The 12,826-nt window shown below is 45.3% G+C and overlaps 1 protein-coding gene across 1 annotated transcript; it reads left to right on the top strand.

Moving 5' to 3' along the window:
• Positions 1–1,005: 1,005 nt before the first annotated feature.
• Positions 1,006–6,848, top strand: EPCAM (epithelial cell adhesion molecule). Its single transcript, XM_068410648.1, has 9 exons — positions 1,006–1,072; positions 1,592–1,696; positions 2,322–2,562; positions 2,854–2,919; positions 4,154–4,217; positions 4,614–4,715; positions 4,883–5,077; positions 5,462–5,503; positions 6,172–6,848. The coding sequence occupies exons 1-9, from the start codon at positions 1,006–1,008 to the stop codon at positions 6,211–6,213; spliced, it is 924 nt and encodes a 307-aa protein (XP_068266749.1). The 3' UTR covers positions 6,214–6,848.
• The last annotated feature ends 5,978 nt before the right edge of the window (positions 6,849–12,826 follow it).

The raw sequence follows: 12,826 nt of genomic DNA, 5'->3' as shown, positions 1-12,826 counted from the left end.
AAAATAAAATAAAACCAGCAGAAAGATCCTTAAGAAATAGTTTATTCCATACAGATAGGAGTTCTGGTTTTGCTTAAGTTAACCGAAGGATCATCAGGATTTATTTTAAACGCTAAGTCCTCATGGAGTGGTTCAAAGGCCACCACTGGACATGAACAAAACTATAAAGGGTGAATATTTATTACTGGCGCTCAGCTTGCCAAGAGCCGCCTGCGGGAGCGATCCGTGGCCATTTGCCTTCAGAGGGGAAAGAAAACACCCCCCTACTCTCTCCTGAGGGAAAGGAAACGCAGGGCCCGGCGGACACAAGGCCAGGGCAGAGGCCTCGGGGGCGGCCACCCCCGGGGCTGCGGGCGGGGGGGCACTTCCCGCGGTCCCAGTGTCTGAAGGTCACCGGCGGGAGCAGGAAAGGAGCCGGCTTCGCTCCCCCGGCCCGTGTGTCACCGTGCGGGGCGGCCTCCGCGCCCCACAGAGCAAACACGCCCGGGAGCTTCCCCCGATGACTAACAGTTTCTCCCCGGCGGTGGGGGCAGCCGTCCCCCGGCTCACCGACGACACCCCCTCTACGGCCCCATCCCGGCGCCCCTCTAGCGCGGGCGGGGTGGTTTCACAGCCCCTTTACCGGGACCAACCTCATCTCCGGGCACCCCTCCCCACCACCCGCCCCAGGCCGCTGCTCCCCCCACTAGACCCGCGGAAGAGGCTATATTTGGGCCGGGCCGAGAGCGCGGACCCGCCCTGCCCCAGCCAGTTTCGCCCAGGTGCAGGGGGAAGGGGCGGTGGTTTAACAGCGCGCCCGGCTGGCCCGGGAGGAGGAGCCGCCGCCGCCACCCCCACCCCCTGCGCGTCTCAGGTGTAACCGGAGCCGGGAGGGCGCGGCGCAGCCACCACCACCTGCGGAACCTGTCGGGCGGCTCATATCGGTTCTCCGCCACGCACGCACCGCTTCGTCTCCGCTGCCCGCGCCTCCGAGGACCCTTCCCCGGCCCCTCCGCGCCCCGAGCCATGAAGCCGCTCTATGGGGCTGCGCTCCTGCTGCTGCTCTGCGCCGCCGCCTGCGCCCAGAACAGCCGTAAGTGCCCGCACCCCTCTGTCCGCCCTGCGTCCCCCCTCCCAACCGGGCTCCCCCGCCCTGTGACTCCCTCCGGGGGCCCCTCTCGCTCTCCGCCAGCCATGGAGCCGCCCTGGTGGGTGCCCCGCTCCGCGCGGCGCCACAAAATGGCGCCCCCTCTCCGCCGGGGGCGCGGGGCCGCGAGCGGGCGGGCGGGGAGGGGCCGCCCCGCGGGCGGGCAGGTGAGGAGGGGGCAGGGGCGGCCGGCCTCCGCACCCCTTTGTCCTCGGCCAGACGGGCCCGGCAGCCCGCGGACAGGGCCCTCGGGGAGCCCGAGGGCGGCGAAGGGAGTTCTCGCCCGTCTCTAGGGTAGGGCGGGTGGCGAGGTGGGGTGCGGGCACCCCGCGCCCGGTCGGCTCCGCCCGGCGAGGGGCGGCTTTGTCTCTCCTCGCCGCCCGCGGAGCAGCGGTTGGTGGCGCCCCGGGGTGCTCGGCTGCCTCGCCGGGGCCGTCCGCGCTCACAGCCGCGCTTCTCTCCTAGCGTGCATCTGCGAGAAGAACAAGCGCGTCACCAACTGCAACCTGGACGGAAGCGTCTGCCGGTGCGAGTCGGTCGGCTCCGGCGTGCCCGTGAACTGCGACACCCGTGAGTAAAGCACACGTGTCGGCTGCGGCTGGGCCTGGGCAAACCCTCTGGCACGGAAAGGTGCCAGCTAAACGCGAGGGAATATGTAAAAATAACCACTGAGTTCCCAGCAAAGAATGGTGGCAAGGAAGGAAAGCTGCTTCCTGGTCTTCTGGGCCAACTGGCGATAGAAGATAAGCCTTTGGGATTCCTCCTGTGTAACTTGTGTGGATGTGCGTACGCTTATACTGATGCAGGCTTCCCCATCCTCTTTAATGTCTCTAATGGCAAGGATTTCTCAAAGATTAATTTTTAGCTTCCTTGTAAGCACATATCATAACTTTTCCTACAAATCCAGAGGTGAGAGAGCCTTGTCTCAGGACTTTGCTCTTAGTTCGAGCTCAGCTAAGCTGTAAACGATCCCCTGCCTGAACAAAATTGAAGGTGGCTGGGCTTCTTACGTATTTGGCTTCAGAAGCTGACGTACTGCGGTTGTGTTGACTTTCTGCACCACCTACGTTCTAGGCACCTGCTCGTCTTTGTAATGGCTTTAAATCTAGTTGCTTCTGATGTAACCTTGTGTTTTTACAAACTACGAGCTCTGTTTTGAACATGCCACGTAATGTGACTTTCTGGTTATTTTTAGTGACTTCAAAATGCCTGTTGATGAAAGCAGAAATGACAGGCTCAAAATCAGGTCGTCGTGAGAAACCAAAAGATGCATTTGAAGACACTGATGGCCTTTATGATCCCGAGTGTGAAAATACTGGTGTTTTCAAGGCGAAGCAGTGCAACGGAACCACCTGTTGGTGTGTGAATACAGCTGGTGTTAGAAGAACTGACAAACATGATGCAGACTTGAAGTGCAATCAGTTAGTCAGAACGATGTAAGTCAACAGGGCGTGCAATGAAAACATTTCTGTATTAGGTTCTGCGCTGTAGAGGATTTATCTGTATGAATGATGTGCTGAGGATGAATGAAGATGGAGCAATAAATGCTCGTTTACTGCTGCTTTTTTTTTTGCTTTGGTAACAAGCACCCATTGAAGGGTTTTGGAGGGGGGTTTCTTTGTTTTTTCTCTTGTTGCTCTGTATTCTTCCCTGGGGTTAGATTGTTAGTATGCGTTGTTATATGTACATGCTTTAAGAATATTCATTGTACTTGCCTGTTACTTCAGGTGGATCATCATTGAAATGAAGCATGCTGAGAGAAATGCTCCTCTGAACGCTGAAACTTTAAAGAAGTAAGTGGTGATAGTAAGATGTCATGACAATGTCTGCATGCGCTACTAGATATCTAGTGTACTTCTAAACAGTGTTTAAAAGCATTGTCGAACCTGTGAACTCATTTGCAAGACATGTTAGAAGTGACCTACAGATCCTTCATAAAACCACTTTATTTTTTATTGAAAATAAATTAACTGCTAATGAGATTTACTTCCATTTAAAATTGATAGCTACTTTTTTTAATCAAGTCAAGGAAATGGACTTGATTAAAGGAAGGACTTGAAGGAAATGGAAGGCAATAAGATGAAACTGCCCAAAAAGTAAACTGGTAAAGATGGTAGAGGTACTGCATAGAAGCAGCAAGAGAAAAACAACAGTGTAGCTATTTTTTGGCTAAAATAAAATCTTACTTCTGTCTGTCAGAGGTCATATAGCAAGAAAAATGTGCTTGTACCTATTAGATATCCCTCTGCCTCCCCCAGAACAAAAGCTGCTACTCTAGCTCCTCATCTGAACTCTCAAACCTGTTCAAACTCTTCTCTCTAACACTGCAGTAATAGATGCATTTATTTTTCAGTAAGTGCATCCTCACTGTTAGGAATTAACAGAGCTCTAGTACAACCTAATAATGAGAGTGTACTGGCTTTGGTCAGTATGGTGCTGCATTTTAGACTGGTGACCAAAACAGTGTTGATAGGTCACCAGTGTTTCAGCTGTTGCTGAACAGTGCTTACATAGTCTTGAAGCCTTCTCAGTCTCTCACTCTGCTGCCCCAGTGACTAGGTTGGGGATGGGTGAGAGGCTGGGAAGGGAACACAGCAGAGACAGCTCACCCAAAGTGACCAGAGAGATCTGGTATTGTATAATGTCATGCTTAGTAATAAAACTGGGGGGAAGTTTTTCCCAAGTAGCTGTTGCTCAGAGATTGGCTGGGCATCAATCTGTTAGTGGTGAGTGGTTGCTTTTGCATCACTTGGGGTTTTCATGTCCCCCACCCAACCCTTTCACTTATTAGACTGTCTTTATCTTGACCAATGAGGGGTTTTTCCCTTGCTTTTGCCCTTCTGATTCTCTTCCTAATCCTGCTAGGGGGAGGTGAGAGTCTAGGTGAGGGGTTTAGCTGCCAGCTGGGGTCAACCCACAGCAGAGAGACTGCAGGAAAAAAACTATTACACTGGTCTTCCCTGCTTCTGAAAATAAATGTGTAAAATAGTACTGTTTTTAACAGCTATGGCTTTAATATCCTTACAGGTTCTTCAAGGAAACAATTACCAATCGTTACATGCTGGATGGACGCTATATAACTAGTGTTCTGGTAAGAGGCACAGATTTTTTAGTAAAGTGTCAGAATTTTATTTTGTTGTGAATAATTTTGAAAACTCTTCTTTGACTAATGCAGTACAGTATGAGTCTTATTAGAAGCTCTCAAAATAGTGACACTTATTGAACAGCTAGGAAATAGCTGTATCTGAACTGAAATACTGAGAAATTACATATTGCTCTCCTCAGTCTGTAGATGAATTCTTACTTAGCTTCACTAAAAAAAGTGGAATTTGAATCCTACTGTGAACAGTTGGCTTCAGAACAAGTACCATAAACTTGATTCAGGATGTGAGTTCACAAGTTGGATCATAACATTTTGCTGGATCATAATATTTGATAGTTGGATTTAAACTAGCCCCTTCTTAATACCATACTATATTTTTTGCAGTATGAGGAACCGTACATTACTATTGATTTGAAGCAAAATTCCTCAGAAAAATCTGCTGGAGATGTGGATATAGCTGATGTGGCCTACTACTTTGAAAAAGATGTAAGTGTGTCATGGGTAAAGTCTGCCAAAGACTAGATGTGTATATTGCATTGCATTCAGTAGTCTTACTGTGTACTGGCTAAAGCAAGATGAATTATTGCAGTGCCTAGATGAATGCCTGTTACAATGTGAACTAGCAAGTCTCTGTTTTTCCGATGTGTTCTTAGGTAAAAGGTGACTCCATCTTTCATAATAACAGACTAAATGTCAGCATTGACAATGAAATGCTGCGTTTTGAGAAGACAGTGGTCTACTACGTTGATGAAATAGCACCGGAGTTTTCCATGAAATCTCTGACTCCTGGCCTCGTTGCTGTCATTGTAGTAGTAATAGTAGCCATCGTTGCTGGAATTGTTGTTCTGGTAAGTTCTGAAAAAGCTGCCAAGCAGAAGGGGCAATAGTGTCATTTGGGAAATAGCAACATACTCAGGTAATTGGACTCTGATGGAAACAGTCTTCCTCTGTAAACTGGCTTCTTTTTTGAGACTTGGGAGCTGGTGATGGATGTACCGTCACTGTTTCAGTTTACAAATGAAGAGTGTTGCCTGGAAAATGAAAGTACTAGGAAAAACTCATAGAGGTGGAGGAAGTACCTGTCTTGCCTCCTGGTTTTAAAGTAGTTGAGAGTGATAGTCTCTTTGCTTTGGAAGGATGGGGAAGGGACAGCTTCAAGTTTGGAGTTTTTAAAGTCACAACCAGATAAAGTTACATGTAAACTTCACAATTCTTCTGTCCTTCTATTACAGGTCCTCACAAGGAGGAGGAAAGGGAAGTATGTGAAAGCAGAGGTAATTAATTTCTGTTTATGGTGTATATGCGGGGAGGAGGTTGGCCAGAATCCAGAAACTCCAAAGTTTGCAGTAATTTGTTAAAAGCTTGCTTTGGGTGCTTCAGTTATGTTCAAGTAGAGTGAGAGTATTCAAATTCTGTAGCTAGTTTTCATCCGGCGCTAGTTTCAAACGAAGCTGGTGATCTGCTGCGTTTCACAGGGGTGGGGGCAGTGCTGACAGCAAGTACTATTTTTACATATCTATAGCAAGGGCTATACAATCCACAGGAAATACTGATAGTCTTGTTCTGTCAGGAAGACCTTTACTTCAGGTATTTGTGTGGAGCTTGCAGTTTCTATTGAAGAGCTACTTTCCAATGGAATAGTAACAAATGGTACTAGTGCATGGTGCTTCACCCCAAGTGTAGAGCCTTCATAAAGGAATCCAAAGGGTGTTGTAGCTAAATAGTAAAGTCTGCTCCCCGCACACATCCCAAAGAGTGCGGTGGTTTTTTAAAAAAATAATAATTAAAAAAAGTGTTACAGTGGTCTTGGCATGTTTGTTTCTGTTAGTGATACATCAAATCCCTTTGCTAATGAAAATCTGGGTTAAGTGCTATTGACTTCTTGGGTCTCACATTGAGAAGTAGCACAAATGTTGATCTCCCTCTACCTCCTCCGCTCCAGGTAAAGGAAATGAATGAAATGCACAGAGGGCTGAACTCGTAATTGAATCAGATGAGGACAGCGTTGAGATTCAACCAAGACAACACAGAAACATTTGGAGGCATGGATCTTAACTCTTAAAAGATTCCTTCTGAAAGGGAGGCAATTGTGCTCATTTATTAACAGCCAGACTGTAACCGTGCTACTTTTAATATTTGTTGAGAGTTAAATCTTAAACACCCCATCTTACTCAAGTCAAACTTAACTGTTGCTCCCTGGTTTTATTTTTTTTTTTGATGATGAAGTGAGTTGACAACTGCTGTTACTAGGGTTTTGGAGCATACATCCTTCAATGGTTATTTTACCCTTGTGGGAGGTTTATTGAAAATAATGATTTTTGTAGTCAAGTTATAATGAGACTGTCTCCTGTATAACTGAACGTGTCGTTTTTATGGCTGTACATATTTGAAGTTGCTGTAACTTTTTTATGACTTGAATTAATAAAACTTTGAAATAGGCTTCTAATTCGTCCGTGTTGAAATGATGATGATCTGCTTACAAACTCAGCAGTATAATATTTCCTTAAAGCAAGCAATCTCAGGGCAGGTGAAAATATTCTAGAACTCCATTTAACAAAGTTTGTGTTAGCCATCTACTATCTCAACAGAATTATTTTTTTTTTCTTAAAGCTGTGAAAAGGATGCTTTACCCCATTTTCCACTCTTAATGTGCAACAGGAGTAAAATGATAAAATATGGATTGTTTGTATAAGAAATAAACATGCTGTGAATTTAGCAATTTCAGGAATGCGTAGACTGCTCTTTCAAATGCTACATGAGGATTTATAATAAAACAACTCTCTAATCTAGAACATCTCTGGTGTTTGGTTGGGGGTGGGTAGACTTGGCATCTGATGGTGGAGGTGGGGAAGAGCTATTACACCATTGCTGTGATTTGTGTAGCTCTACATTGCAAAGTTGTTGCATGGCTAGAATCTGTTTCTGCTGTTATTCCTGTTTGCTGTCATGGTGGCTGACCAAACTTGCACAGGCTCTCTACCTCACAAAGCTTTGGATAAAAGAGCTTGCTTTGGCAGTCAGTAATCTGTGTAATGTATATTGCCTAGCAAGTAAACACGTAGAGTCTGTCCAGCATATCTGATTTATGAAGGAAATGCTGTAACTCCTGTTGCCAAAGAAATAATGAGATACAAGATAAGGAACTGAATGACAAATCTTATTACTAATGTGATGCGTGTTTTGACCCTCCTGCCTAAAACAGGAGAAGTAGGATAAACTACTGAGAGGATATTCTACCTACCGTGTTCATAAAATTAAATGTGAAACATACCCCATTAGAGAGCTTGAGTGTGTGTGCTAAATACAACAGGGAAGTTACTAGACTGCACTGAACATACCTCCAATGTCACAGGTCACCAGTAAACCTTCTGCCTTTGAAGAAGGTGGTAGCTGGCATGCATGTATAGTAATACATGCATGTTGGATGTTGATGTGTAGGCAGTGTTGATGTGTAGGCAGTGTTGGATGTTGAAATGTAGGCAGCAGCTGTTCCCTTGGGTCTTCCAACATCTGGTGTGATGAACTTAGGTGCGTGTCCTGAGCTGCTGCAAACCCCAGGTTTTACCCAATTTCTTTTTGAGTCTGCAGTATGTTTTTGAAAGTGGAGATGTGCGTGTTGATTTGCTCTGTCAAGTTGCTGCTCCTGCCAAGTACAAAAATCCTGATGTAGCAAATTTACCAGAGTGCTTTGCAGCCTTTTCGGGTGGATTTGTCAGTGACGACTTCTGTAGTGCAGTCTCTCCCACTGCCAATATATGTTGCTCCTTTTCTCTCCAGGAATGCAGGCGGTCTGCTGAGGTATGCTGAATTTCATACAATTCTGTAAGCTTGTTAAACAAACGAAGATGAGTTTTCAGTAAGCTTGCCCTTTTGCCAAGTCACGGGTATTATTGTCTTCCCCAATTCTTCCCTCTCCATATCCTATACTTTCTTAAATGTCTTTTATGGTATCCTTGCCATTCCTTTCTTCTCCCCAAGATAATACTGCTATTGTTTCCTCTCCTCCTTCTCTTTCTACCCTCCCCATGCCCATTTCTTACCTTATTTTTGGCCTGTGGGATGGAAAGAGATGTCATGTGCTGTGGCTGGGCTGGAGCTACACATGTGCTGACTCGACTGGCTGGTACATACCTGCTGTGTGTCCTGGACCTTGTCCCAGTCGGTTTGTTTAAAAATCGTTTTCTCCCTACTTTTCCCACAGTAGAGGAAGGCATTTAGATCCTTTTCAAATTTTTTACCTAATGGAGCTTTTCATGTTAGATACTTGCACAAGCTTCGTGTCTCTAATGTGGTTGTCTTCCTTGTCAAATTTGACTGAAACTAGCCAAGGGGTTAGAAAACCACAAAGTTTACAGAAATGAATTAAAAAATAGAGGACAGTTTAACTAAATCCACGACTGAAGGGATTGTATTATATCTGTTTCTAAACTTGGTTACTATGGTACAAATATGATGCTGCTCAGCTCTCAAAATGGTGATCAAGAATAGGTTTGTTCCCTAGTTTCCTCTTCTAAAGAGTTTTAGTGACCTTTATATCGGTTTTGTTTCGTTCTGATTTGTTTACTAAACACTGCACTTGTGCAACAGTCCAGCTGCATAGAAGTGTGTATGGGGAAATGGAAAAGGATGAGGGGGGCAAGAGTTGAGAAACTAGTGTATCAGCATCCTGCAGCTTTATCGTGTTTTATATTTTTTTATAGCTTAAGGAGACCAATGTGCTGAAATTAAAAAAAAAAGCCACTATCAGATAGTGTCAACTCTCCACATACGCATGTGATGTTTCTTCTCATATATAGAGCAGTTATGAACTGCTGGCAAAAATGATAGCTATTGAAAAATAATATGGTATTAAATGGCAAAATACTAAGTGTTCTCTATTTTAATATTTGAAAGTATTCAGCGAAGTTAAAAAGCAAGTTTCCTGTAAAAGAAACAAACCAATAGAACTTAATAAAATATTGTTAGTCACTAAATCAGTTTTTGACAAGGTAAATATTTTAATGCTTCCATTTGCCCAATTCATTAACTTCCTTCCATGAAGAAGCATGTTTTTTAAATCTAAAGATCTACACAAAGTTGCGATACCATGTCCCCTCTCTTTTAATGTAATGTCAATTGTGATAAAGGATAGGAGGGGCAGACTGAAGATTTATTAAATAATTTGAGACTGAATAAATGAGATCTTTTTTACAGAGAGGGGATGGGCACAGAAATGCTAGTAGTACAAGAAATCCTAGTAATAATATTTACCTTTGTGTGCCTATGTACAACATGGGAAAATAGTGTTTGTATAGGCAAGTGCAAATTTATTACTTCCTTATGAATTATTACACTAGCATATATATTAGTTATTATTACTGCTGAGCAAAATTAAATAAATGTTTATGCAAAGACAGAGAGAGACTTTTTAGAAGAGGTATGCAAATAACATATTTGAGAAAGCATGACCAATAATGTCTATAAAACTTAGGTCCAAAGTCCTAAGTAATCCCCAAGCATAGTTTCCACAACTACAAAATGAAAGGTCGGAGTGTTGGTGCGTATGGTCTGTTGACACTGACATGCTCATTATGCTCCTGAACAATCATAGTAAGTTTGAAAAGAGAAATAACATTGTTTGTGAACCACGTTTATTTATGTCCTCACCTGCTGGACTTTGAATGCCATAATATACGGTGACCTTGGATTACAGACTGCTTGAAATAAACCCAAAAAATACACTAGGAAACTAAAAATAATGGCAGCTCTGGTGCCCCAACTTTACAACTGCTACTTACTGAATTCCAGCAACTCCCAGAAAAGGCCACAGCCTCGTATTAATTACAGAGGTCCATCACTGGGCATATGGGTGGTCAGGCACGCTGTAGGGGTGGCTCCTACGTTGGGGATAGTTGGGCCTATGCCCACAGAGCTTTATGAACTTTGCTAAAATCTTTGTCCTCCTTGTCTTGGCAGTGATGTGCAATGGCAGGCATGTGCAAGGAAGAGGGTGGTAGATAAAAAGGAGGTGGTGTGTGATGTTAGAGGCAACACTTACCGGGTTATAGCATGTAAAAACTTGATAAGGTAAGAAGTGTTTTTTTTCTTTACTAACCCCTAAATGCACTGCAGAATCCTTGTGCGTGCAGGTGCCTGCAAAGTAAACCATGGCTGTGCCAAATTGATCTGAGTGAAAAAAGGGCATCCATTTCCCGTCTGCCATGCGTGTAGCAATTACAGTCGTCTTCTCATTCCGGTCACTCCTGGTAGGCAAGGGAGAACGCAGGAAGCACTCTGTTAGCAACTGCATAGTGAAGCAACCACGGAACAGGGAGATGGTTCCCGTTCAGAGTTAGACCTGTGCAGATCAGCCAGGCAAAGTAAATGGCAGCAGCTCAGAGGAAAGGTGATCGATCTGGTGGTATTTTGTGCAAGGGATGTCATAACATAAACGTTATTCATGGACTGTGGTCACCATGCTAAGAGCATTTCTGTAAATGGGAGCCTGCAGCTCAGCAGAGCTGCCTTGAGCAAACTGCTGAATGAAGAGGTGTAACCAGCCAGAGGAGAGAGAAGGAAGCACTGCAACATGCAGCAATTACAGCTTAGCAGGCATTATTTTCTCTCTTTTGAAGGTGGTAATGAGGTCCCTGGAGCCCACCTCCTCTCCAGCTGTTTGTACAGGACACTCTTTTCCTTCTTGTCCTATCTTCTGCCTTATCTGTAGTCATTGGTATGTACAAAGACAGGCATTCCCCGCTATTCATAATGTATATTTCGGGCTGACCTGGTATTATCACCTCTTGGCAAGGTTGTCTGACATTATGAGTGCCTTCAGAAGGCTATGTATTTGTTAAATGGCAATTATTTAGGCTGTATTTTCCTATCTGAGTACTGCCGCAAGCAAACACTTTTAGCAGAGGGAAGTATCAGGCCAGATAGTTTAGTCACTTCTGAAAATAAGGTTGGGAAAAGTACACTTACTCATACCAAAAATAAACCCAACTGCCCTGCCAGAGCGATGTCATTTTTACAACTGTTCAGGAGGTAAGAGGAAGATTTTGGGCAACTATGAAGCTGCCAAAGCTCTAGTGACCTTATGCTTTGCTTCTTCCTTCCTAAGTCAAATGAAGGCAGATTGGACTTTCCCTTCTCCACAAGAACAGCCTGTGATCCTTCAGCGACAGCGTTTGCAAAAGAGCTTGGAATGCCTTCTCTGGAAAAGCTGTGTTACCTCAGGGGTACAGGACTGGGGTTTGGGTGAGGAAGGCTGAGGTGGGGACAGGCAGCCCAGGGTGGCACTGGGCAGGAATGGGGCAGAGGTGGGGACACTAGGGGGGGCTCCCTAGGGGGGCACAGCCAGCATGTGGCAACACCTTCAGACTGAGGTATCAGGGTGGCCCCAGCAGTAAAACAATAGTTTAGTGTGAAAACTTGAAGTAGTCCTTACGTAGGCCTCTGAGGGCCTTTTTGAAAGCACCTGCTGACACCAAGAAATATTAAAGATGAGCACATTGATTCACCAAGTGGAAAGAAGAGAGAAGTCAGATGTAAAATCTAGGGAAAGAGGTCCCAAAAGCATTCCATAGCTGGAACCGGGGGCAGGCTGGGATGAAGAAAGGTTGGGTGGGAGATGAGGTAGGAGAAGCTGAGGTAACATGCAGTAGAAAGGAGAAAGCAATGGGACGCAGACAAGGGACGTTCTGAAGCAGCAAGGTACGCAAAACAGAGGAAGGGATAAGCATTTATGCAAGAAATGCTAAGGTAGGTAAAATCCAAGACGTGTTTTGTCTGTAGGTGATAGGGTGCAGGCAGATGAATTGGGGTACAAGAATTATGATTTAGAACTGACTGGAAAAAAGAGAAGTGGTGCAAGACAAGAGACGTTTCTGAGAAGATTTAGTTGATGAAACCTGGGATTTACCACTATTCTTAAACAATAATCACTAAATGAAAGATTGTCAGCTATACTGTTTCTATTCCTTCGTGTCTCTACAGCAGAAGGAAAAAGAAAAAATGAAAAATGCTTAGTGCAAGGAAAAGATCACAAAAAATTGAAAAACTGAAGCACTCCAGGCACAGGGACCACCCTCTGACCAGGGCTAAGGATCCCTCCGAGCATCACAGGGCAGTTGGTGCCCTTTCTGACTCTGAGCTGGGCGACGCCAGTGTGTAAATGGGGGTTAGGTCTTGGGCTTTTTTTGCCATTGGCCACGTTGTTCTTGTGCTTCCTGGGAGGAGTGACCCCCAGCCCCCGTGTAAGGAGGGTGGGAGTTGCTTTCTCTTTGCCTGAAAGGGCACAAGGGGTCTCTGGACACCATTCTCCCTGTAAGCAGAGAAGGGCCCATTACTCCCCGGTCTTCTGCCTCCTGGCAGCTTGAGCAAGGTGATAGCCCTGTCCTCAGGCTGTGTTACAGCATTTGCCTTCTGGCAGCCTATGAAGCTCCTCAGCATGCTGAGCCCTGCGCGCCTCTACGCTCGTGATCCACAGGACACTCTCCTCCTCACGGAGTAAGTGGAGTGACCATCTCAGCATGGCTGCCTGGGGCTCTCTTCCTCTTCTGGGAAGCCCTGTCTTGGATGACTGTGTACCTGCATGAACAAGGCCTGCATACTTC

This window comes from Nyctibius grandis, chromosome 1, assembly GCF_013368605.1.
Source record: "Nyctibius grandis isolate bNycGra1 chromosome 1, bNycGra1.pri, whole genome shotgun sequence".
Lineage (NCBI taxonomy): Eukaryota > Metazoa > Chordata > Aves > Nyctibiiformes > Nyctibiidae > Nyctibius > Nyctibius grandis.
The sequence above is the reverse complement of the archived record's forward strand: the minus strand, read 5'-3'. Positions and strand labels throughout refer to the sequence as shown.

Coding starts and splice junctions, on each gene's coding strand:
- EPCAM (XM_068410648.1), top strand. CDS start 1,006: ATGAAGCCGCTCTATGGGGCTGCGCTCCTGCTGCTGCTCTGCGCCGCC. Junction 2,563..2,853: donor AATCAGTTAGTCAGAACGAT/GTAAGTCAACAG, acceptor CTGTTACTTCAG/GTGGATCATCATTGAAATGA. Junction 4,716..4,882: donor CCTACTACTTTGAAAAAGAT/GTAAGTGTGTCA, acceptor ATGTGTTCTTAG/GTAAAAGGTGACTCCATCTT.